The sequence below is a fragment of the Psammomys obesus genome, unplaced genomic scaffold (genome assembly GCF_907164565.1).
Source record: "Psammomys obesus unplaced genomic scaffold, mPsaObe1.curated_primary_1811, whole genome shotgun sequence".
Lineage (NCBI taxonomy): Eukaryota > Metazoa > Chordata > Mammalia > Rodentia > Muridae > Psammomys > Psammomys obesus.
In genome coordinates this window covers 21,874,987-21,897,134 of record NW_026595981.1, presented here as the reverse complement: position 1 = coordinate 21,897,134, position 22,148 = coordinate 21,874,987, and the positions used below count along the sequence as shown (strand labels likewise).

The following is a 22,148-nucleotide window of genomic DNA, read 5'->3' as shown; positions in this document are numbered from 1 at the left end:
TAAAAAAAGAAAGCTAGAACTTTGGCTGGAAGAAAAGGGACCATCCATCAGCCTCCTGTTCTAAGCAGGCATATTCCAAACCACGGCTGGTGGGGAGGGGGGGAAGATCAGACATACACAAAACTGTCCTATGCTTACTTAAAATATTATAAGAATTTTTTTTTTTTTTTTTTTTTTTTTGTAATTTGGTCAACTTGCTTGAATCAAGAACATTTTTGGAGATGACAGTGTCATGTCCCAATGTCAAAAGGTTGGGCACGGGGCTGGAGAGATGGCTCAGAGGTTAAGAGCACTGGCTGTTCTTCCAAAGGTCCTGAGTTCAATTCCCAGCTACCACGTGGTGGCTCACAACCACCTATATAGTGAGATCTGGTGTCCTCTTCTTGCCTGCACACAAATGCAACCAGAATACTGTAAAAATAATAAATAAAGAAGTCTTAAAAAAAAAAAAAAAAGGTTGGACACAGTTGCTTATACGGCTCATAGCGTACAGGGGCTATCCATACTGGCCTAGGAGGCTGCCTAGCTCAGGACACCTAGTATGAACAGCTGGTCCTGAAGTGATTACAGGGCCGTCTAGGGGGGGTGTTGGAATGACAGCTGTGTAGTTAAGAGCAATGGCCTCTCTTCCAGCGGACCCTGGTGGTTCCCAGAACCCACAGGGTGGTGGCTCTCGGGATTTTGTAACTCCAGTCCCTGACGATCCAACACTTCTGGCTTCCTCAGGCGCCAGGCACACACATGGGGCACAGAAATACGTGCAAGCGAACACATAAAATAAAACGACAACAAAAACTGTTGTTCGCAGCTACACAGACTTTGCTCCTTTGGGGGAAGAGGGCACCCTCGAACAGCCATTCAGGGCAGGAAATCCTCTCTCATAGGACATTCCAACGGACTGCTGGTGGACCAACCCCCTAGCCTTCCTCCTGACTATCTCCACCTGTATATAGAAACTGAGGGAGAAAAGTGAAAGATGTGGTAAGATTCTTAGCAGCGGAGGTCACTAGATACAAAGTAAGTGTTCAATAAATATTTGTTAAATGAATGAGGTCACCCTGTTTCTCCCTCCTGCTCTAATCCCAGGTTCCCTCTAGGGAAAGAAACCTCAACCTCCTTCCTCAAACACCGTCATCAGCACGGCATATTTATCCAGCACGCAGAGCAAGCTGGTACTGTGGGGTTGGGGACAGAGTGGCCTCCTGGCGGGCGAGGCTTACCCAGGAATGCCTCTGAGAGAGAAGGCTCAGGGAGAAGAAAAGACTGAAATCAAGGAAGAGCTGACGCTCCGGCCACGCTGCGCGCTGCATGCCACCGGGGACTGCGGTGAATCAGGACAGAACAGGTTGATTCTCCCTGACTGTTAAACCAGAAGCCTTGGGAAGGTGGGTGGCAACGGCACCTATGGGATTGAAATCCCCCCACCCCCAGGTCTCTGCTTAGCATTCTCCAGGGCCCCAGTTCTAGCTACTCATTGCCTGTAGGGCAAGGAAGGAAGATAGGATATCTGGATTTCCCAGTTGGGTTGGGGGGATGACAGACTGGGACAGTCATCTCTCCGGGGCCACTTCCATTAGGAGGAGAAATCACCCACTTCCACGTCCCGAGACAACCCCAACCTGAATACCCTCTTCCAGCCAGGGCACTGACTATCACAGAGGATCCCTGCTGGCCCCTTCTCTGTGACACGCAGCATTGAAGGTCTTTCCAAGGAGAGCAGTTGGAGGGCTGGGCGGAAGAGAGAGGCTAGGACAGGCCTGAGCACACTCCCTGCACGGTCCACCTCCGAGGCAGTGACATCATCCATACCCATCTTGTCACAGACGGGGAATAATGAGGCCCAGAACCGGGACCAAGTCTCCCACTCTCCAGTCTAGCAATCCTTCCATCAGACATTACTGCGGACCATAACGGGCGCCCGGGGAACTGCCAATGCAGGGGTCAAAATGCCTGATACCAAAAACTCTCAAGTAAAGACACTTAACTACTGGAGGGTTTGGTTTGGTTTGGTTTGGGGGGGGGGGGGGGCTCCCCGCGGGAGCACCAAGCAACAAGTCTCACCCTCCAGCGGCTGGTACAGCGACTTGGGCAAGCCAGCACCTTCCCTTAAGCTCCTCCTAGCTTCCTGCCTAGCCAAGCCCGGTGTCCCTTTCTTCCAGGAAAAAGTTCAAATGTTTCAGAACTTCGAGTCCCCACCCCCTGACCTAGACTGGGGCGGGGTCAAAGGTACCTAAAGTAACGAACTAATCCTAGCCCGGAGAAGAGAGACAAAGTATCCAACAGAAGTATCCATTCCCAACAAAAATTAGATCCCCCTCTTCCAGGCGCCTGCCTCCGGCCCATTCAGACCTGGAGGTGGGATAGGTCAATTCGGATCCAGCCTGGAGAGCTGGGTGCAAAGCACCTAGGAAGAGCCAAAAGGGGTCCCTGCAGAGGAGCACACGGAGGAGGGGCAGGTTGCCTTGGGACTTTAGGTTCACGGCAAGGCAGGAGGGTCCCACCTCAAACTGTACCGGAAACACCCAGCTCTACTCTGCGGTCCCCCATGCAACAGTGTAACCAGATGAACTAGTCCGGCCGGGACCGCGGATTCGGAAGGCCCCTGGGGGACAGCTGATTTCCAGAAGGCCACCCTCTGCCTCCTCTTAAAAAAAGAAAAGGAAAAAAAAACCTCCCTTTTCTCTGCGTCCCCAGAACTCGGCCAATCCCACCCTCCATCGGGGAAACCAGCTCCGAAAAGTTAGCTCTTTGTTCTCCAAGCCGGTCTCCAGGCTGAGCACAATTTCAGATCTCGAAGACGCGCCCCCACTCCCCGACAACTACCCATCCCAACACCCCACCCCGCCCAGCTCCGGCTGGGCTGCCCAGCACTCGGAGTGGCTTGCAATTTGAATTGGGGGTTGGGAAAGCTAGGAAGGAGGTCTGCGGGTTCCCCAACCACGAAACCAGTAAGGGGGGGGGGGGGGATGAGGCAGTCCAGCAGGTCGCTCAAAAAATAGGAGGGTCTCGCAACGAGATTCCGGGGCTACCCCCCTAAATCCCTTTCCCCACAATTGACACTGGCTGGCCGATGGACCCAACCCAGCTCCCAGGCCAGGAAGCCGGTTTACTAGCCGCCCAAGCCCGGCGGGGAGCGCTGGCCCCGGCCTCCGCCCCGCCCCCGCCGCCCCCCCCCCCCCCAGCGCCCCGCGCTTCCGCCTACTTGGCGCTGGGCGCCGCGGGGAAAGGGAGCGGCCGTTTCTCTCTCTCTCTCTCTCTCTCTCTCTCTCTCTCTCTCTCTCTCTCTCCCGGCCCTGGGGGGCGGGTCTGCGCCCCTCACCTCCCGCACGCCCCCCGGCGAGCCCGGCTCCCCGGTCCCCTCCCAGCCCCAGGCGTACACAGCCCATCATCCCTCTCCAGCGGTGGCCGCCCGCCACCTCGCCCTGCATCCCCTGGGTTCCAGACTGGGGTCTGTTCCCGCACCCCCAAGTCGCCTCCCGCCCCCCCCCCCTCCGGGGGGGGGGGGCAGGGGAGAGCTCGCAGAGACCCAGCCCCCTCTCCTCCCCACCCCCGACGCTAGGGACTGCCTAGCTCGGGGCGCCCGGTCCCGGAGCTCACCTTATCCAGACAGTTCACCTTCTCCGTGGGGTACACGATCTTGCCGCACCGGGCGCAGTTAGGGTTCATGGTTCCGGCGAGAGGCTGGGGCGGGGACGCCGGAGAGACCGCGCGCGCCTTCCCTTGGCCTCGGGCGAGCTGGTGGGAGGCGGCGGCGGCTGCGAACAGCGCAGGCGACGGCGGCTGGAACCGGGGAACTGGCCTCCGCCTCCGCCCTCCCTCCCCTAATAAACACGGCGGGGAGGAGGGGCCGCGCCGGCTGGGGCGGGGACGCGCGGAGAGGGGCGCGCGCGCGCGACGGGGGCGCGCTCCCCGGGCGACGCGGGGCTGCGTGGGGGGGGGGGGGGGGGGGGGGGGGGGGGGGGGGGGGAGGGGGGCCGGGCACCAGGGAAGGCTGGGGGGCCCCGCTGCGGGAGCCCCGAACGGCGACGGCAGCCCTTTGCCCCCGGGCTGGAGACGCGGACAGCGGAACCCCGTCTCCCGTGGAGGGGGCCCACCCCACGCACCCGAGGAGGGTGCGGATGGTACCGACTCTCCGGACTCGGGGACTTTCCCGAGACCCTGGGGTACCTGCGGGGAAAGCACCCCGCGCCCCGCCCCGCCCCCCAGCCAGCTCCCTCCCCGCCCACCTCCTCCCCCGGGGACCACCTGCCCCCTTCGCTCTGGGACCCGGCACCCCTCTCGGAGCCGCCCTCCCCGCGCCCCTGCGCCCCGGCCGGCCCTGCTGGGGGCCTGGGGATCCGGGCTTCCCCCGCTCGGAGCCCTCCCGGGCTTTTCTCTTACCCTTCCTGGGTGGCTGTCAGCGCTGCGACAGTAGCTTTATCCTGACTGAAGGGAGGCCGCTCCGAGCTCTACGGCGGCGGCTCGGGGGTATAGCTCAGTGGTAGAGCATTTGACTGCAGATCAAGAGGTCCCTGGTTCAAATCCGGGTGCCCCCTCGATGAGCTCTTTTTTTTTTTTTTTTCCTGTCTGTGATAATGGCCAAATAAAAAATACAACGAGTGTGATCTGACATTCATCCAGCCCTGGGTTAAAACAGAAAGTTGAGGACCGTTTCTCGTTTTACGGTCTGAACAGAAAGCCTTCGCCTTGCACCCGGGAGGAGTGGCACGACCTCAGTGGACCCGAGCCAGACTCGCGCAGACTTGTGCCTCCCGCCGCCCTGAGGATTTTGATGGGACAGTTCTACACTTTGGGTTCTGGGGGGCCGAGATCACTCCCCAGGTTGGCGTTCTGTGTCCCGTGAGGTGGGTCCGAAGGGGGACGCTCACGGACCTAGCCCTTCCCCGGCCTAAGCTGCCTTTTTTTTCCCCCTTTTTTTGTCTCATTCTGCGCTCTTTATCGTTTTCCATCCTTCGCCCTGTTGCTTGGTGACGCGGACCCAGCGAAAGCGCTTCCGGAACGCGACACCGGACGGTGCGCGCCCACCGGGCCCTTTTGGGTGCGAAGGACCCCAGAGCCAAGTCACAGAAACGAGTGCAACGGTTTGCAAACTGTGCGCGCCCCAGGATGACCCGGGGGGCTCGCTGACTTGTGCCCTCCGTTCGCGCTCGTGTAGACCTCGAAGAGGGCCTGGGCAATCGGGTGGACTTTTCAGGCGAGGCTCGCGGGGACCGAAGGGCCGCTACCACGAGGCCCCGGGATATCAGATCCTCATCCGTCTGATGAGTGTGTGATTGGGGGTATCCGGGCTGGAAGGAATCTGTAAAGCGTGAAGAGGGAAGCAAGGGCGGCCCCCTCGGCTAAGTTTTTTGCCCAAAAAAAGGAAAAAAGAAAAGAGAGTGAGGCATGCTGCCTGGGTCAGGGTGCGGCTGTGATATTTTAAACACGGAATCCGGTTGTGTCATCCCAGGACCCCAGGGGAATACGCTCATGCATTATTCCCCTCCTCGTTCCCACTGCTGTTCTCTGGCGGCCGGAGCAGGGAAGGGGGTGAGGGCAGAGCTGCCGGGCACAGCCCAGAAATACCTGAGCAGCCGCTCTTCACGTCCGGGCGCTGGGCTTTGAAGCTGTGCTTTCTCAGGCCTCAGCCTCTCAGGAAAGAGGACGCTTTAGGCCGTGCTCTATGGAGCGTCAGGGAGCTAAGGCTGGCCTCGATTTTGGTATATAGGCTTAAGACTCCCTTGGATCCCTGATCCTCCTGCCTCTGACTCCCAGGAGCTGGGGTTAACAGGGCATGGACTATTCCAACACCTGGCTGTAATATGCTGTTTCTGGATTGATCCTTAGTCATCTGGGTCAGGATACCAAACTAAGTAAAAACAGTACTGCTTTCACACCTCACTAGCCAGTGTGTTAGGAGACAGAATTTGGACTCGGTAAGTACCTGAACGCTGTTAATGTGAATGGTCATGAAAAAACAGACACACCTGGCAAGGGGGCACCCGGATTTGAACCGGGGACCTCTTGATCTGCAGTCAAATGCTCTACCACTGAGCTATACCCCCTCTGCTGGTGAGGGCCTACGGAATTCTTTTTACTTGAGACGTTTCACTTTGAGAATTGTTTATTCATTTAGAAGTATCTTTTTGCTAAGTGATATTGAATTTAAACAATAAAGAGGCGTGCATTTTTTAAAAAGCACTGACAATTTGAAAATGTGAGACAGTTTAAATGGAGGAGTTTAAATCATCATTCAGGCTAACATAGAGATTTACAGAGGTAGACCTGAAGAAAACATCCTACGCAGTATTAAAGCCTCAGGGAAGAAATTCCACAATATGCAACATGATGGATTTTTTTTTTCTCAAGACAGGGTTTCTCTGTGTAGCCCTGGTTGTCCCGGAACTTGCTTTGTAGACCAGACTGGCCTTACCTGCCTCTGCCTCCCAGCTAACATAGTGGATCTTAAAAACCTTATGCTGACTACATACAGAGACCCTGCCTCAAAAATGAATGAGCAAATGACATTATGTGAAATGCAGACACTGTATGATTTCAGTTACGAGGTACATAGAGAGCCACAGAAGTAGAAAAAAAGAAATGGCTGGTGCAATAGAGTGGCACACGGCTGTAAGCCCAGCATTTCTGGGAGGCAGAGGCAGGGATATCTCTGCGAGTTAGAGGCCAGCCTGGTCTACACAGCAAATCCAGGACAGCCAAGGCTACACAGAGAAATCCTGTCTCATAAAACGAAGAAGAAGAAGAAGAAGAGGAGGAGAAAGAAGAAAGAAAGTGTCACAAGGGTTTGGAACAGAGAGGAACAGGAAGCTGCCGTCACTTGTGCAAAGGTGAGTGAATTCTACACACTTTGCTCTACAACTCTGTGTCCAGAGCCCAGGGATGAGGCTCGATGGTGGAAGGCTTGCCTGGCAGACACAGGTCCTGTACTGGGTCAGCAGCATAATTAATTAAGAATTTAAATTCTTAAATTGAAGGTCAAGGCGTCTAACTGTGATGGCACAGACCTGTAATTCCGGAACTTGGAAGGTGGAGGCAAGAGTATCAGAAAGGCTAGCCTCTACTGCATAATGAGTTCAAAGTCAACCTGGGCTACTTGAGACAAAGGGCCACAGACAAACAGAGACAATATGTGAGAAAACTGAAAAGCCAAGAATTTCTCAGGAAGTGCCTCAATGACAGAGTAACCTCTTCAAGGCTCTGGGCTGTAGGTTAGATCCCAACACACACACACACACACACACACACACACACACACACACAGACACCACGTCTTGCAAGTTGTCCTCTGACCTTCACACCCACTTAAGCACACTCACACTCATACACAATAAATGTAAATGTTTTAATTAAAAAACGATTGCTTTGAAAACTCTCATCCAACTGTGATGGGTCACACCAGGAACCCGAGCTCGTTGAAGGCTGAGGCGAAAAGATGGCCAGTTCTAATTCCAGGTCCATTCTGGGCTATATAATATATATAATGTGACCCCGTCCCAACAACAGCAATAATGAAAATCTCATTCGAGAGAAAGCAATAAGCAGGAGGCAGGAGGAAGGCAGATCTCTGAGTTCGAGGCCAGCCTGGTCTAGAGTGAGTTCCAGGACAGCCAGGGCTACATAGAGAAACCCTGTCTTGAAAAGGCAAACATTAAAAAAAAGAAGGAGGAGGAGGAGGAAGGGGAGGAGAAGAAAGAGAATCTTGATGATATTGGGAATTGAACTGAGGAGTTCAGCATGACTTACGAGTTTTCTACCACTGAGCTATACACAGAACAGAGACATTGGATAAACAGTTAAGGGGGACGTTGAAAATGCATTTGGGATTCATCTGGAAGGAGGTCTGGCCTCAAAATAGAATTCTGGTCATTCTCACCATATAGATGACATTCTACTTGAGAAGAAAGCTGTTATCTCTAAAGTGTGCTGGGTTTGGCTCAGACAAATGACAACTTTGGTAGGTAGCTTAAAACAGGCAAGCTGTATGTATTTATTTTATTTTATTTTTTCGAGACAAGGTTTCTCTGTAGTCTCGGCTGTCCTGGAACTTGCTTTGTAGACCAAGCTGGCCTCAAATTCACAGGGATCTGCCTGGCTCTGCCTCCAGAGTGCTGGGATTAAAGGCGTGCGCCGCTGCCGTGTGTGTGTGTGTGTGTGTGTGTGTGTGTGTGTGTGTGTATCTAGCTACTGTGTGTATTGCTAACACAGGCGTTGGCAAGCCTCCCAATAGGCCCCCTGTGGTTACTGTTTACCATCGCACAGCATCTGTTTCCTGCAGAAGAGAACTGGCACTCTCTAAAGCTGAGTGAGAGTGAGGAGAGTCAAAGACAGGAGAGCCTATGCGGTGGTCGTTTTGGAAAGGAAAACGATGACCATACTTGGGCAGAGGTGTAAGTACACTAGACAGGACGAGGGGTGGAGGGGCACGAACACGTGCTTTTTCTCGGCAACACTCGGCCACCGGGCACAATCGTGGAGCCCGCCTGTAACGGAAGGAAGTTACTTAGTCCGTAGACTGGCAAGGAAACACAACCGAAGCCTCACAGCGAACCAGGCAGTGTGCCAAGCCAGGACCTCGGAGGACACAGAGAGTGAAATATGATCCCTGAGCTCAAGAAACACACAAGTTCACCAGGAGCCGGAGGGGGTGAGCTAGAAGGCTCAGCAGGGAAAGGTGCTCCCCACCAAACCTGGTGACTTCAGTTCAGTCCCTGGGATCCACATAGTGGAAGGAAAGAATCAATTCCCACAAGTTGTCCTCAGGTTCTCTCTCTTTCTCCCTCTCTCTGCCATTTAAAATAGATGCGTTCCATGTGACAAGTACTCCAAAACCAAAACGCACAGAGAACATCGAAGACAGGCCTTTGATGATGAGAGATAGGAAATCCAAGACCTTGTGCTAGGGGTTGAACCCAGAGCTTTGGGACATGCCAGGCCAGTACTCTGGTAGCCTCTTACCCAGGTAAGTGCAGCCTTCACCACCACCAAACAAGGACACATCTCTTCGCAACAGAGACCATTACAGAAAACACCATCAATCAAAATGCGGAGCTGTGCAGCCCAGTCCTGGGTGGGTATATCCGCAAAACACTCCTGTACTTAAGGCTCAGGGAATAGTGCAGAAGAGGAGATAGAAGGACTAAGAGCCAGAGGATCCGGAAGTTTGCCGTGAGCTTGTGTCTCCTGTTAACATCGGAAACCGCACCCATAATGTCTCACCGACACGACCACTCAAACGTAAGCTGAACAAGGACGACACCGATGAATATGTCAAACTGGACCGGGATGGGGAAAACCCCACAAGGCCTCAGCCATACACAAAGAATGACAGGTGACCGAGAAGAGCCGGAAGGGGGAGGGGCGGACCTCCCCAGGGATGAGCAGACCAGTTGGTTGTCCAGTTCAAAACGGTCAACCTGAAAACATACGTACCAGTAGCATAACGTGGACACAAGAGATTATATTTAGGAATATAAATGTGTATGCAAATACACACATACAAGCAATGACAGTGGAAAAAGAGGCAACGGATTTGAAAGAGAGCAGGGAGGGTAAACGGGAGGGTTTGGAGGGAAGGAAAGGGAGAAACGCTGTAATTAAGTTACAGTCTCAAAACTAAACAAACGGGCAACACCTTGTTGAGAAGCTTGAGAAGCTTTGCTTGGTGGTGCATGTCTTCGATCCCAGCACTTGGAAGACAGAGGCAGGAGAACCAAGAGTTCAAGCCCAGTGAGTTTAAAACCAACCTGGAACACAAGAGACCCTGACTGAAAAAAAAAAAAGGGCTCAGCACACCTTTAATCAACGCAATCTTTGGATCAAGAGACTAGTGGGTCTCTGTGGGACCGTCCTGGCCTACACAGAGTCCAGCTAGGGCTGCATGGTGAATCCTTGAATCCTTGTCTCAAAAATAAATGAGTAAAATAATAAACTGTTTATTTAACCAGGAAGTAGTGGCTCACGCCTTTAATCCCAGCACTCAGGAGGCAGAGGCAGGCAGATCTCTGAGTTCAAGGCCAGTTTAGGCTGTCTACAGAGTGAGTTCAGGACAGCCAGGGCTACACAGAGAAACTCTGTCTCAGAAATAAACAAACAAACAAACAAATAAACAAATAAATAAAACGCCATTTTTAAAAGTGAAAAGACAGGTAGAAGACCACAGCACAAGAAGCATTTTTCTATCTAGAAGAAAGACGTCTCTGTGCCTGAAGTCAGCTGGAGGGCCTGGATGCACACATCGCCTGAGGCGCTTCGAAAAAAAGCTGCTCCTTCGGAAAGCATTCTAAGATTAACTGATTAGAACCTCACCGAGTGGACTGCTGGAATGCTGCAGGTCCAGAGCCAAATTCTCTCGGGCTATCTTAACCTCTATGCAGCCATTTATTGCGGATGTCTACGAAGGACCTAGCATTCTTGTGACTGTTAGGTAAATCCTGACGGAATGAAGGAACAGACCCCACCAATGAGAGGGTGAGAATGACATTCCAGGCCTGTTCCAAGAGAGTTCCCAGCTTCATGTAACCTGCCTACCTGGTATTTTCACCAAGCGTGTTAGGACCAGGCATGATGGCGCCATGCCCATAATTCCAAAACAAACATATATATATATATGCCTTGATTTGTGGCTTTTCTTTGTTCTATTACTGTAGAAAATTTCATAGAATTGTTACCATATCGAACACATCGAAACAGTGTTTAGAATAAACTCAATCTGTGTTTCCAGGCCATGGACACTTGTGTTTGGCTCCTGAATAAACTCTTTCTTATTCCTTTTGAGGTGAGAATGGTGTTGGTTTTTGCACAGTTCAATTATGGTACCCAAAGTGGGGCCCCAGGAAAATGAGCTTTCTCTCCCTCCCTCCCTCCCTCCTTCCTTCCCTCCCTTCCTCCCTCCCTCTCTCCCTTCCGTCCTTCTCCTCCACTCCTTTTTCTTTCAGTTTTTGGAAACAGTCTCACTAATTATCCACCACAGCCTGGGAAAATCCACTTTTCACCAGAGCACTAAGCCAGGTCAGCATCCAGAGCCAACATGATCTAGTGCCCAACTGTCGGGCACAGTTTCGGGAATGTCCCTTCCATGGCATCGGCATCCTGTGATTAGGTTGAGTGGCCATTGTCTGATTCTGAGAGGGTGGTCTAGGATGGATGTGTTGGATACCTTTTGTTTGGCCTTCAGAGCTTTGGCTGAAGGTCTTCATTCTGTTTGAAAGTATCCTGGGTTCCATTTGTATACTTTGTATACTTTTTTAAAAAATCCCACCATTTCTTCATTGTCTGACTCAATAAAGAGGGAAACGCTTGGAGAAAACCAACAATTTGGTATTCAAGATGGTCCCAAATACTTTTTTAAATATTTTTATTTATTATGTATACAATGTTCTATCTGCATGTACACCTGCAGACCAGAAGAGGATACCAGATCTCATTATAGATGGTTGTGAGCCACCATGTGGTTGCTGGGAATTGAACTCAGGACCTCTGGAAGAGCAGCCAGGTTTTCTGTTTCTTAAGTACGCTAATTCAACAGGCAAATATTGAAAATAAATAAATAAATGGAGCTGGCTGTGGCAGTGCATATCTTTAGTCCCAGCACAGAGGCAGGCAGATCTCTGAGTTCAAGGCCAGCCTAGTCTGCAGAGTGAGTTCCAGGATAACCAGGGCTGTTACACAGAGAAACCCTGCTTTGAATAAATAAATAAACAAACAAATCTAACTAAAGACCACTCGGCTGTAACTATGCATTTGTAACTGCAGATTCTCCTACTTCCCAGATCCCAAAATAGCCACTCTGAGACTTAATTATTTGTGAATGCATGCCTAGGTCATAGGCTTTGGCTCAGTGCCCAACTAGCTTTTAACTTCAATTATTTGTTGTTTATTCTATTCTTTGTGGTCCACATGGCTGGTTGCCTCTCCTCAGCTTCATATGTCATTCTTCCTAGAGTCCCTGGGCGGATCTCTCCTAACTGTCTCAGAGTTCCTCTCTCTCTGCTTGATCACCCACCTCTTTTATCTATTTCCTGCCTTAGCTATCAGCCCATCAGCTTTTTTTGACAGGTGATGCTTCCATACACAAGAGGGTCTCTCTACATTTCCCCCTTTTAGTCCAATAAAAGGCTCTTTCCCTTATATAATAAATTATAAGCAATAGGAAAATTATGAAAACTATCTTGTAAGAATTACATTCACAATATCTAGTCCCTTTGTATTTGGCAACTCTACTATTTATCGTACCTAGATGAGTTCAGAGTTCTGTACTTAAGTCATTTTCTATCATAGTTTGTATTTATCAAAAACCTACTTGGACCTAAAAATATCGTCTTAAAACATTTTCTTAAATCCTAAACAACTTAAGCTTCATTGTGAGACTGTAACTGTCCAGTCTTCAACCCCATCAGAGACTTAAGAAGAAATAAGTATTACCTGAGTTGGCAGAGCAAGGAGCTTCCAAAACTACAGAAAGGACAGAGGCCGCCGGCTACCGGGACGGTCACTCGAGTTTCTCAGCAACTGTTGGAGTGTCATCTTCAGCCTTCTGGCCCAAAATATCTGACAGGCCTTTTGTGAAGCAGGGGTCACCTTGTCTTGGCAAAGCTCAGAAGTTGACTTCCCTGTGTCAGTTTCGCCCGTTTTGAGAAGCATGCTGTCAGCCGTTGAAGCAAGGGCAGTTTCTTGCCCGTCAGCTAGCTTGTCACGTTTGAAACAAGCTCCAGAAGGAGACTCTTTGATGCCCATCATCTACTTTGAAGCAGAAAGGTGGTGCTGCCAGGAACAGACCTTCCTCGTTGTCAAGAAAAAAAAAAGCCTTAAATTAATAAAATATCTTTAAATGCCATATTTTGTAGGTCTCTGCAGTTTTTGAAGACAGTCTGTTATCTGCAGTATGTCTGAATAGGCAAACATTGCTCGTTTCTAGCTACTTATTTATCTGCCCAACTTGGAAGCCTATTTCTGCAATGAACTAGACTAGTACCCGACAAGACTGTAAGTCTGATTGGCTGACTACTAACTTGCATTATTCTAAACAGTTTGTGATGGTAACTTTCAGAAGGACTAGAACTTCCCATTGCCTTTTTAGACAAGTTGCATAGGTACAATATTTATATAAGAGTTAATATGTAGTATATTGTAATTGACATATAAGCTTAATTTTGTATCAATATACAATGATTTAGGCAAATGTAATCAAATATAACTATAACCTTCTTTTTGTATCAATAGACAAAGATCTATATCAATGTAATAAAATGTAACTTTGGTTCTGTATCAATATGTAAAGATTTATACCGATGTAAATTTTTTTTGTTTGGTTGGTTTTGGTTTTTTGAGAAAAGGTTCTTCTGTGTAATAGACCTGGCTGTCCTGAAACTCTCTGTGTAAACCAGTCTGGCCTCAAATTTACATATTCACCTGCCTCTGCCTCTTGAGTGCTGGAATTAAAGGCGTGTGCCACCACGCCAGGCCCATGTAAGATTTTGGGCTTATTAATGCTCTATAGTTTAAAAGTAGATTCAATAATCTACCCTTTTGTCCTATATCCCCTTTTTCTTTTTCTCCCTCCTCCCTTCCCCTTAACATTGGATAAAAGAGAAAGAAGGATAGAGGAAAGAAAACATAAGAGAGAGATTCCTGAGTCTAAGCTCCTAAACTGTGTTTTCTTCCTGAACAGGCCATATAACAACTAGCAACCCATCCCCGCAAATGACAACAAACATCCATAGCCCATTGAACAACCAAAAAAAAAAAAAAAAAAAAAAAAAAAACAAACCCATTTGGCCATTTGGGAATGGAGTGTCTCTCTTAAAATTGCTTCTTGCTAATTTGAAACGTAGCTTTCATCTGGCTTGGGGGGCAAGAAAATTGGGAAAATGGTTGTCATAAGAAAGCTAGCTGAAAATTGCTGTCTAGTCTCTAAATGTTGTGAAAATGCAGGCTTCAATGAAGTCCTGACTAGAACAGTCTGAAAGGCTGGACCAATTAAGTTCAGCAGCTTTCTTTATTTTTTTAATATGTATTTATTTAATATGTATACAACGTTCTGCCTGCATGCCATCAGAGGGCACCATTATAGATATATAGGTTTTGTTATAGATGGTTGTGAGCCACCATTGGTTGCTGGGAATTGAACTCAGGACCTCTGGAAGAGCTGCCAGTGCCCTTAACCTCTGAGCCATCTCTCCAGACCCAGCAGCTTTCTTTAAAGCTGTCCTGGAAGTGAGTTGTGGTGAAACAGCAGTTGAGGGAGTCTAAGGTTAGATCAAGCTGAATGCTGGAATGAGAATGTCTCAGCATCTCAGCATCCTTGAAGGTGAATCTTGTAAGGGCTGCTTTATCCTCATAGGTGTCTGATCCTTTTGTTCTGTAAAGGTATAACCTTTCACAGATAGCACCCTTTTTTTTTTTTTTTTTGCATAAATGCAAGCACGGAATGTGCAGTATGTACAAATCAGTTAAAGTTAATTCTTTGCTCTTTGTTTGAAAAGATGAAAGACAACTGTCTTTCTTTATAAGCTAGTTTGGACTGTTTAACCAAACTATAATATAAATATCCATCCATGCCATAAGAAAGAATGGCATTACTAAAGAGTCAAGAGGACTCTGTCGCCAGCAAGATTTATTGGCTATGCACAGACATTCATGTCCCACCCAGTCAGAATAAGACTCTACCTGTCTTATTCTTCCTCTTGATTTTCTCTTTCTTGTCTGCAGCCAAGATCTTCAGGAGGGCTCCTCCTGTCATATCTGATTTTTATCAATTTGGAAGGAATCCATGGTTTCTCTTTCCCGTGGAAACATTTGTAAAAACCTCTCCTCCGATTTGACACATTTCCTGACTTCCATTCCGAGGTTAGCAGATCTATAAACTGATCTAATCCAGAAGTCCTTTCTAAATCCCAGTGCTCTTCAGCAGCTGTGCCATTTTTCCCATTGACATTTATAAAATTTAAAGCCAACAAATAATTATTTAATCTATATGCCTTATACCCTTCTGTTTTGTGAGTCTTTTTAAAGTCCTGTTAGATCTCTCTGCAATTGCTTGTCCTGTAGGATTATAAGAGATATCTGTAACATTTGCTGTATTGTGTCTGGAATATTGTTGCCCTTTACTGAAGAGATACTTTGAAGCATCATCGGCTTCAATCTGTAAAGGCATTTCTCAGATGGCCAACATCTCTAACAAATGTGCAGTCTCAGAATCATCTTTTTCAGAAACCAAGGCCAAAACCCGCCGGGATTCTGAATACGAATCTGTGGTTTGGTGCACATTTTTTTAGTGTTCCAAACTCTGCAAAATGAAATATAGAGACTATTGTATGACATTCCTCTAAGGTAACGTTGAACAGGATCTTTATTTTTAATTCAGCATATAGACCTTCGTCTAGTGATTGATTCTTGACAATATACATATAATATTTAGTCTGATTATGATGGTTCATAGCTAAAGCCTCTTTACCGAGAGCCTCAATGAGCTGCAATTCTGAAATCTTGTCACAAGGTGGCGATGTAGGCTTTAGATTGGATTTTTCTGCAGCTCCTTTATTCTGATTTGAAGGCTCCTCTTATCTCTGTTCTATGGCCTCCATTCCAGCATTTAATTTTTCAGACTTTTTCTTCTCTAAGTCTGCCTTCTTTTGACTGCTCTTTAAAAGGATACATAAAAATTGTAATCGTTACTGAAAATATAATTATTTGTATGCTGATAAGCAAAACAAAATCATGTGGAAAATCAGATGCATTGTGTCACTGTATTTTCTTTTTTTGTGTGTTTTGTTTATTTGTTTTTAAAAAAATATTTTTTGAGACAGGGTTTCTCTGTGTAGCCTTGGATGTCCTGGGCTTGCTTTGTAGGCCAGGCTGGTCTCGAACTCACAAAGATACACCTGCCTTTGCCTCCCCAGTGCTGGGATTGTACGTCATTTGTAACTATGCCCCAGTTCCCAAAATAATGACGCTAAGACGTTACTATTTGTGAATAGATGCCTAGGCCATAAGCTTTGGCTTGTTGCCTGACTAGGTCATAGCTTAAATGACCCATATATTCTATTCTGTTTGTGCCACACGGCTGCTTACTTCTCCTCACCTTCACGAATCATGAATCCTTCCTGCTCAGAGCTCTGGGTGAATCTCTCTCTGACGCTATGCCAGTGCTCCTCGCTCTTTGGAACTCCCACCTCCTATTTCCTGCCTCAGCCAACAGTCCACCAGCTTTTTATTAATAGGTGGTGCTCCCGTACAGTACACAAGAGATTCTCTCTACGCTTGGCTTTACCCTTACCTTAACGGGGAACATTTTTGTCAGTATACTGGCTGTTAGGTATTTTGGGTTTCGGTTTTGCACACTACGCTAAAAGTCCTAGGCCACAGAATCTTTTAAAAAGCCATCTATGGGGGCTGGAGAGATGGGTCATCACTGAAAAGCTCCGTGTTGCCACTGCTGAGGACCCAGGCTTAGTTCCCAGTGTCCACTCACAACCACCTATAACTCCAATTCAGGGGCTCTGGTGCCCTCTTCTGACATCCGGGGGCACCAGACTTGCATGGGAAACACGTACATGCAAAAAACACTGAGAGAAATTACATAAATCTAAATTTTTTTCTTTTTGTCTTTCATATTTGTTTGATTTTTGTTGTTGTTGTTGCTGTTGTTTTGGTTTTGTTTTTTTGAGACAAGGTCTCACTATGTAGCTTTGATTGGCCTGGAACTCATTATGTAGACCTGGCTGGCTTCACAGAGATCTGTCTGTCTTTCCCTCTTAAGTTCTGGGATTCAAGGTGTACATACACACAACCTGAAAAAAGCTTTATTTAAATAATTTTTTTAATAATTTAAATAACTGCAGCCAGCTTTGCATGGTGGCCCATGCCTGTAATCCCAGCACTCTGGGAGGCAGAGGCAGGCAGATCTCTGTGAGTTTGAGGCCAGCCTGGTCTACAAAGTGAGTCCAGGACAACCAAGGTTACACAGAGAAACCCTGTCTTGAAAACACAAAAATACCCAAGCCTTTTGTTTGTTTGTTTCCAGACAGGGTTCCTCTGTGTAACAGTCTTGGCTGTCCTGGAACTCACTTTGTAGACCAGCCTGGCCTCAAACTCACAGAGATCTGCCTGCCTCTGCCTCCTGAATGCTGGGATCCACACCCAGCTATATTTCTTTTATATGTTTTATTTTTTAAGTTTAATTAAATTCTGAAAAAAAAATAATAAATAAAAATCTTTGGTTGGGCATGGTGGCACACTCGGGAGGCAGAGGCAGGCAGTTCTTTGTGAGTTCAAGGCCAGCCTGCACTACAAAGACAGTTCCAGGACAGCCAGAGCTGTTACACAGAGAAACTCTGTCTCCATAAATAAATAAATAAATAAATTTGTTTTGTTTTGTTTTGTTTTTGAGACAGTTTCTCTGTGTAGCCCTGGCTGTCTTAGAACTCACTCTGTAGACCAGGCTGGCCTGGAACACAGAGATTTGCCTGCCTTCGGCTCCCATGTACTGGGATTAAAGGCACACGCCACTATATACATATATATCCACACACACACATATGGGGTTATGGTGTTTTGTGACAGCAATAAAAACACTAAGACGAGTTGGTACCAGCATAGTAGAATATTGCTATGACAGACCTGACCATGTTTGGGGGAGGATTGTGGAAACACTTTGGAACTTTGGGCTAGAAAATCCATTCAGTGTTTAGAACTCAGTGGAATGTTTTTAGGAGCTTGGAAGATAAGAACACGGAGAGCAGCCAGGCGTAGTGGCACACCTGTAATCCCAGCACCCAGGGAGGAAGAGGTAGGCAGATCTCTGTGAGTTCGAGGTCAACCTCGACTACAAAGCGAGTCCAGGACAGCCAAGGCAGCACAGAGAAACCCTGTCTCCAAAAACAAAACAAACCAAAAGAATGTTGAGAGCAGTGCAGAGGATGGAGGTCTGTCTTGGGGACTTTTAGAGTGAAGTTTAAAGACTCTATCAGGCCTGTTTGCTATTTTGATTTGAGATTCTGACATTCTGATCAGCTGGGGCTGAGGCGTCAGCTCTGATTAAGAAGAGACGAGCACCACTGAAGTGATTTATGTTACTGGGACAATTGGTGCTGGTTAGCTGGAACTAAGAAACTAACGGTGATTGAGAAGAGGCCGGCATCGCTGAGGTGGAGTTTCCTGGGAGCACACAGAAGCTGTGTTCCGGAGGCGGCCATGGTCATATCTCGTGCTGGCCGCCGGACTTGGTGATGTGTAAGAGTCACCCTGGTGGTACCGGTTTTGAAGGCATGAAGGGGTCATAGGGAGCAGCTGAGGCTTGGCGCTGTGGGAGGCCAGGAAAGTCCACGGGTGAAGGTGCAGGCCCAGGGGCAGGTGAAGGCCCAGACCTGAAGGGGTTATTCGGAGAAGCTGAGGCTTGGCACCATGAAGACTATGGGATGCTATCGGTGCAAGCGCAACCCAGCTGCGGCAGAAGGCACCAGCATTTCGGTGATGCCAGGACCATGAGATGACCACCAAGAACAGCAGCAGCGGTGGAGGACAGCAGGAGACAAGCTGTGTGTGCTGCACAGGGAGGAGCCAGAGAAGTGACCCAAGCCCTTTAGAGGGGTCCAGAGGATCATGAATGGATCCCAGATACTGGAATTTGGCTTTGACTTGATTGGGACTGTGCCCTGATCTTTCCCTTTCGAAGTAAGATTTTTGTTTGTTTGTTTGTTTCCCTGTGTAGCTTTGGCTGTCCCGGACTGTAGACCAAGCTGTCCTCAAACTCAGCAATCCACCTGCCTCTGCCTCCCAGAGTGCTGGGATTACAGGCATGCATTACCCCTCGTGGTTAAGATGGTATTTTCTGTTCTTCTTTTTTTTTTTTCCCTTTTTTAAAGATTTATTTAGTTATTATTTATACAGTACTCTGTACTGAAGAGGGCATGCCAGTGGAGGGCAATAGATCTTATTTACAGATGGTTGTGAACCACCATGTGGTTGCTGGAAATTGAACTCAGGACCTTTGGAAGAACAGCCAGTGCTAAGCTTAACCTTGGAGCCATCTCGCCAGCCCCAAGAAAGTATTTTCTAAACCCCACAATTGAGAGACTTTGGATTTTAAAAGAGAATGTCTATTTTCAAGAGACTGAACTTTTAATGTGTTTGAATTTTTAAAGACTGTGGGGCTTTTAGACTTATTTATCTTTTTAATGGCTTCTTGGGGATGAATACAAAAGGATGATTTGTGGCTCACTAGTGATGTGTTTGTGTGTAAAGTTGGCAAGAGGTCAGCTGTACTGGCTGGTTTCATGTCAACTTGACACAAGCTAGAGCCACCAGAGAGGAAGGAGCCTCAGTTGAGGAGATCCTGCTGTAGGGCATTTTCTCAATTAGTGATAAATTAAGAAGGGCCCAGCCAATTGTGTGTGGTTCTGTCCCTGGGCTGTTGGTCCTGGGTTCTATAAGAAAGCAGGCTGAGCAAGCCTTGTGAAGCAATCCAGTAAGCAGCACCCCTCCACGGCCTCTGCATCAGCAACTGCCTCCAGCTTCCTGCCCTGTTTCAGTTTCTGTCCTGACTTCCTCCAATGATGGACTATGATCTGGAAGTGCAAACCAAAATAAGCCCTTTTTCCCCCAACTTGCTTTTGATGTAGTCCAAGAATAGCCACACAAAACACTCAGACACCAATTTCAGTCAGACATTGATGATTTGTTTGAACGCCTTTTCCAAGCTGATCCACCAGGGACACAGTAAGGACTCGGGAGTCTAACTGTGACATCAACCTGTTCTTGGGACAGGCTTTGATAGGAAAACCAAGTGCAGAAGACGAGGGAGGCAGTAACACATTTTGGCCAGCTGTACAATGCAATAGGATATTTTTGGCTAACTAGACAGAAGTATTATCAGTTAACCTTTAAGCTGACCGGTTCCAGGTGAGGCGAGTGAGGATATTCCAAAGTACATCCTGAGCGCAACCAGAGAGTAGCCACGTTGTGTGGATAACAAAGTCTGAGTTATGACACTGTTGAATCATAGTAAAATGTAAGATCAGCTGGACTGTCTGGCAGGGTCTGTTAGTACAGGTTAACTTGAACCTCTGACAGGATTTGTTACTGTCAGCTATGAATAACTACTTCTAGGAAGCAAGTTTAAAAGGATTAAAGACCTGCATGGCATTATGTAGATTTTGTAAAAAAAAATTGTCTAAGATATTTGGTAGGGTTTTATTTTGTTTTGTTTTGGTATATTCCTACTTGATGAAAAATAACGCCAGCCACAACCCACTCAAAAATAAAAATCTAGTTTTTTAGGCAGAGGTGGTGGTACTTGTCCTTAATCCCAGCACCGGGGAAGCAGAGGCAGGTGGATCTCTATGAGTCAAGCCTAGTCTATAGGAGTTCTGAGAGCAGCCTGGTCTATGAAGTGAGTCCAGGACAGCCAAAGCTGCACAGAGAAACCCTGTCTCGAAATATAAAAACAAACAAACCAATGTTCTGTGATTTGGGGGGGCTGAAGAGAAAACACAGAGGTAAGAGCATTTACTGCTCTCACAGAAGAGGCAAGTTCTGTTCCCAACACACTGGGCAGCTCACAACTGCATGGAATGCTGGTTTGACACTCCCGTCTGGCCGCTGTGGGCACCTACACACATACATACAAGCAAACATGAACACAATGTGTAATTAAGGTTTTCTTTCTGGGTGGTGGCACACGCCTTTAATCCCAGCACTTGGCAGGCAGAGGCAGATGAATTTCTGTGAACCTGAGGCCAGCCTGGTGTACAAGGTGAGTTCCAGGGCTACACAGAGGAGCCCCATCTGGAAAAAAAAAAAAGCAACAAAAAGAAAGAGTATTTGAGCTTATGGTTTCAGAGGATTTAGTGTCCATGATGGTGGAACAAGGCATGGTAGCAGGAAGAGCTGAAAGCTCACATCTTGATCCACAGGAAGGAGAGAGCATACTGGCATGATCTTTCTTCTTTTCTTCTGAGACAGGTTTTTTTCTGTGTAGCCCTAACTGTCCTGAACCTTGCTCTGTAGACCAGGCTGGTCTCAGACTCAGAGATTCACCTGCCTCTGCCTCCTGAGTGCTAGCATTAAAGGGATGTGCCACCACCACCTGGCTCTCATGAGTCTTTTGAAGCCTTAAAGTCCACCCTGACCCCGCAGTGGCATATCTCCTCCAACAAAGCCACACCTCCTAATCCTTCTCAAACCGTTCCACCAACTGGGAACAAGCATTCAAATGTGAGCCTATGGGAACCATTCTTATTCAAATCACCACACTCGGTTAAGGCACTTACCACCAAACCTGATGACCTGAGCTGGAATGGTTCCCCAAGTCCCAGTGATGGAAGAAGAGAACCTATTTTCACACATAGTTCTCTGAGGGTCTGGAGAGACTGCTCAGTGGTTAAGACCACTTGTTTCTCTTGCAAAGGACCCAGGTTTGGTACCCAGCAACCGACATGGAGGCTCACAACCATCTGTAATTCCAGTTCCAGAGGATCTGAAGCCCTCTTCTGTCCTTGAGTATTGCATGCATGTATACATAAAATAAAAATAAAGTCAGGGCAGTGGTGGCACATGCCTTTATTTCCAGCACTCAGGAGGCAGAAGCAGGTGGATCTCTGTTAGTTTGAGGCCAGCCTGGTCTACAGAGTGAGTTCCAGAACAGCCACCACTGCCTGGCATTAAAGTGGATTTTAAGAAGCAAAGAGAGCTCAGGGGCTAGAGAGATGGCTTATTGGTTTAGAGCACTGACTGCTCTTCCAGATGGGCCCTGGTTCAAGTCCCAGCACCCACATTTGTAAGCTCACAACTGTCTCTAACTCCAGTTGCAGAGGATCTGATACCCTCACACAGACATATACGCCGGCAAAACATCAATGAATATAAAATAATATAAAATTTTAAAATGTTTTTTAAAAGTCAGGCATGGTGGTGCACACCTTTAATCCCAGCAATCTCAGTACTTGGGGGGCAGAAGTGAGTGGATCTCTGTGTGTTTAAGGCCAACTTGATCTACAAAAAATGAGTCCAGGACAGCCAAGGCTCTTGTTACACAAGAGAAACCCTGTCTAAAACAAACAAACAAAAATAAAACAACAACAACAAAAAGGTAGAAGAAGAAGAAGAAGAAGAAGAAGAAGAAGAAGAAGAAGAAGAAGAAGAAGAAGAAGAAG

At 47.8% G+C, this 22,148-nt stretch overlaps 1 protein-coding gene and 2 non-coding genes across 3 annotated transcripts in view; 1 reads left to right on the top strand and 2 right to left on the bottom strand.

Moving 5' to 3' along the window:
- The window catches only part of Lasp1 (LIM and SH3 protein 1), a 38,020-nt gene extending 34,215 nt beyond the window's left edge, over positions 1-3,805 (bottom strand). Inside the window, exon 1 of the mRNA XM_055619679.1 lies at positions 3,598-3,805. Coding sequence (XP_055475654.1) covers positions 3,598-3,666 — 69 coding nt within the window. The 5' untranslated portion in view covers positions 3,667-3,805. The remainder of the gene's footprint in view (positions 1-3,597) is intronic.
- A 658-nt stretch (positions 3,806-4,463) lies between these two features.
- Trnac-gca (transfer RNA cysteine (anticodon GCA)) lies at positions 4,464-4,535 on the top strand. The gene has a single exon. It is a non-coding gene; the product is annotated as a tRNA-Cys (tRNA).
- Positions 4,536-5,972: 1,437 nt separating this feature from the next.
- Positions 5,973-6,044, bottom strand: Trnac-gca (transfer RNA cysteine (anticodon GCA)). The gene has a single exon. It is a non-coding gene; the product is annotated as a tRNA-Cys (tRNA).
- Positions 6,045-22,148: the final 16,104 nt, after the last annotated feature.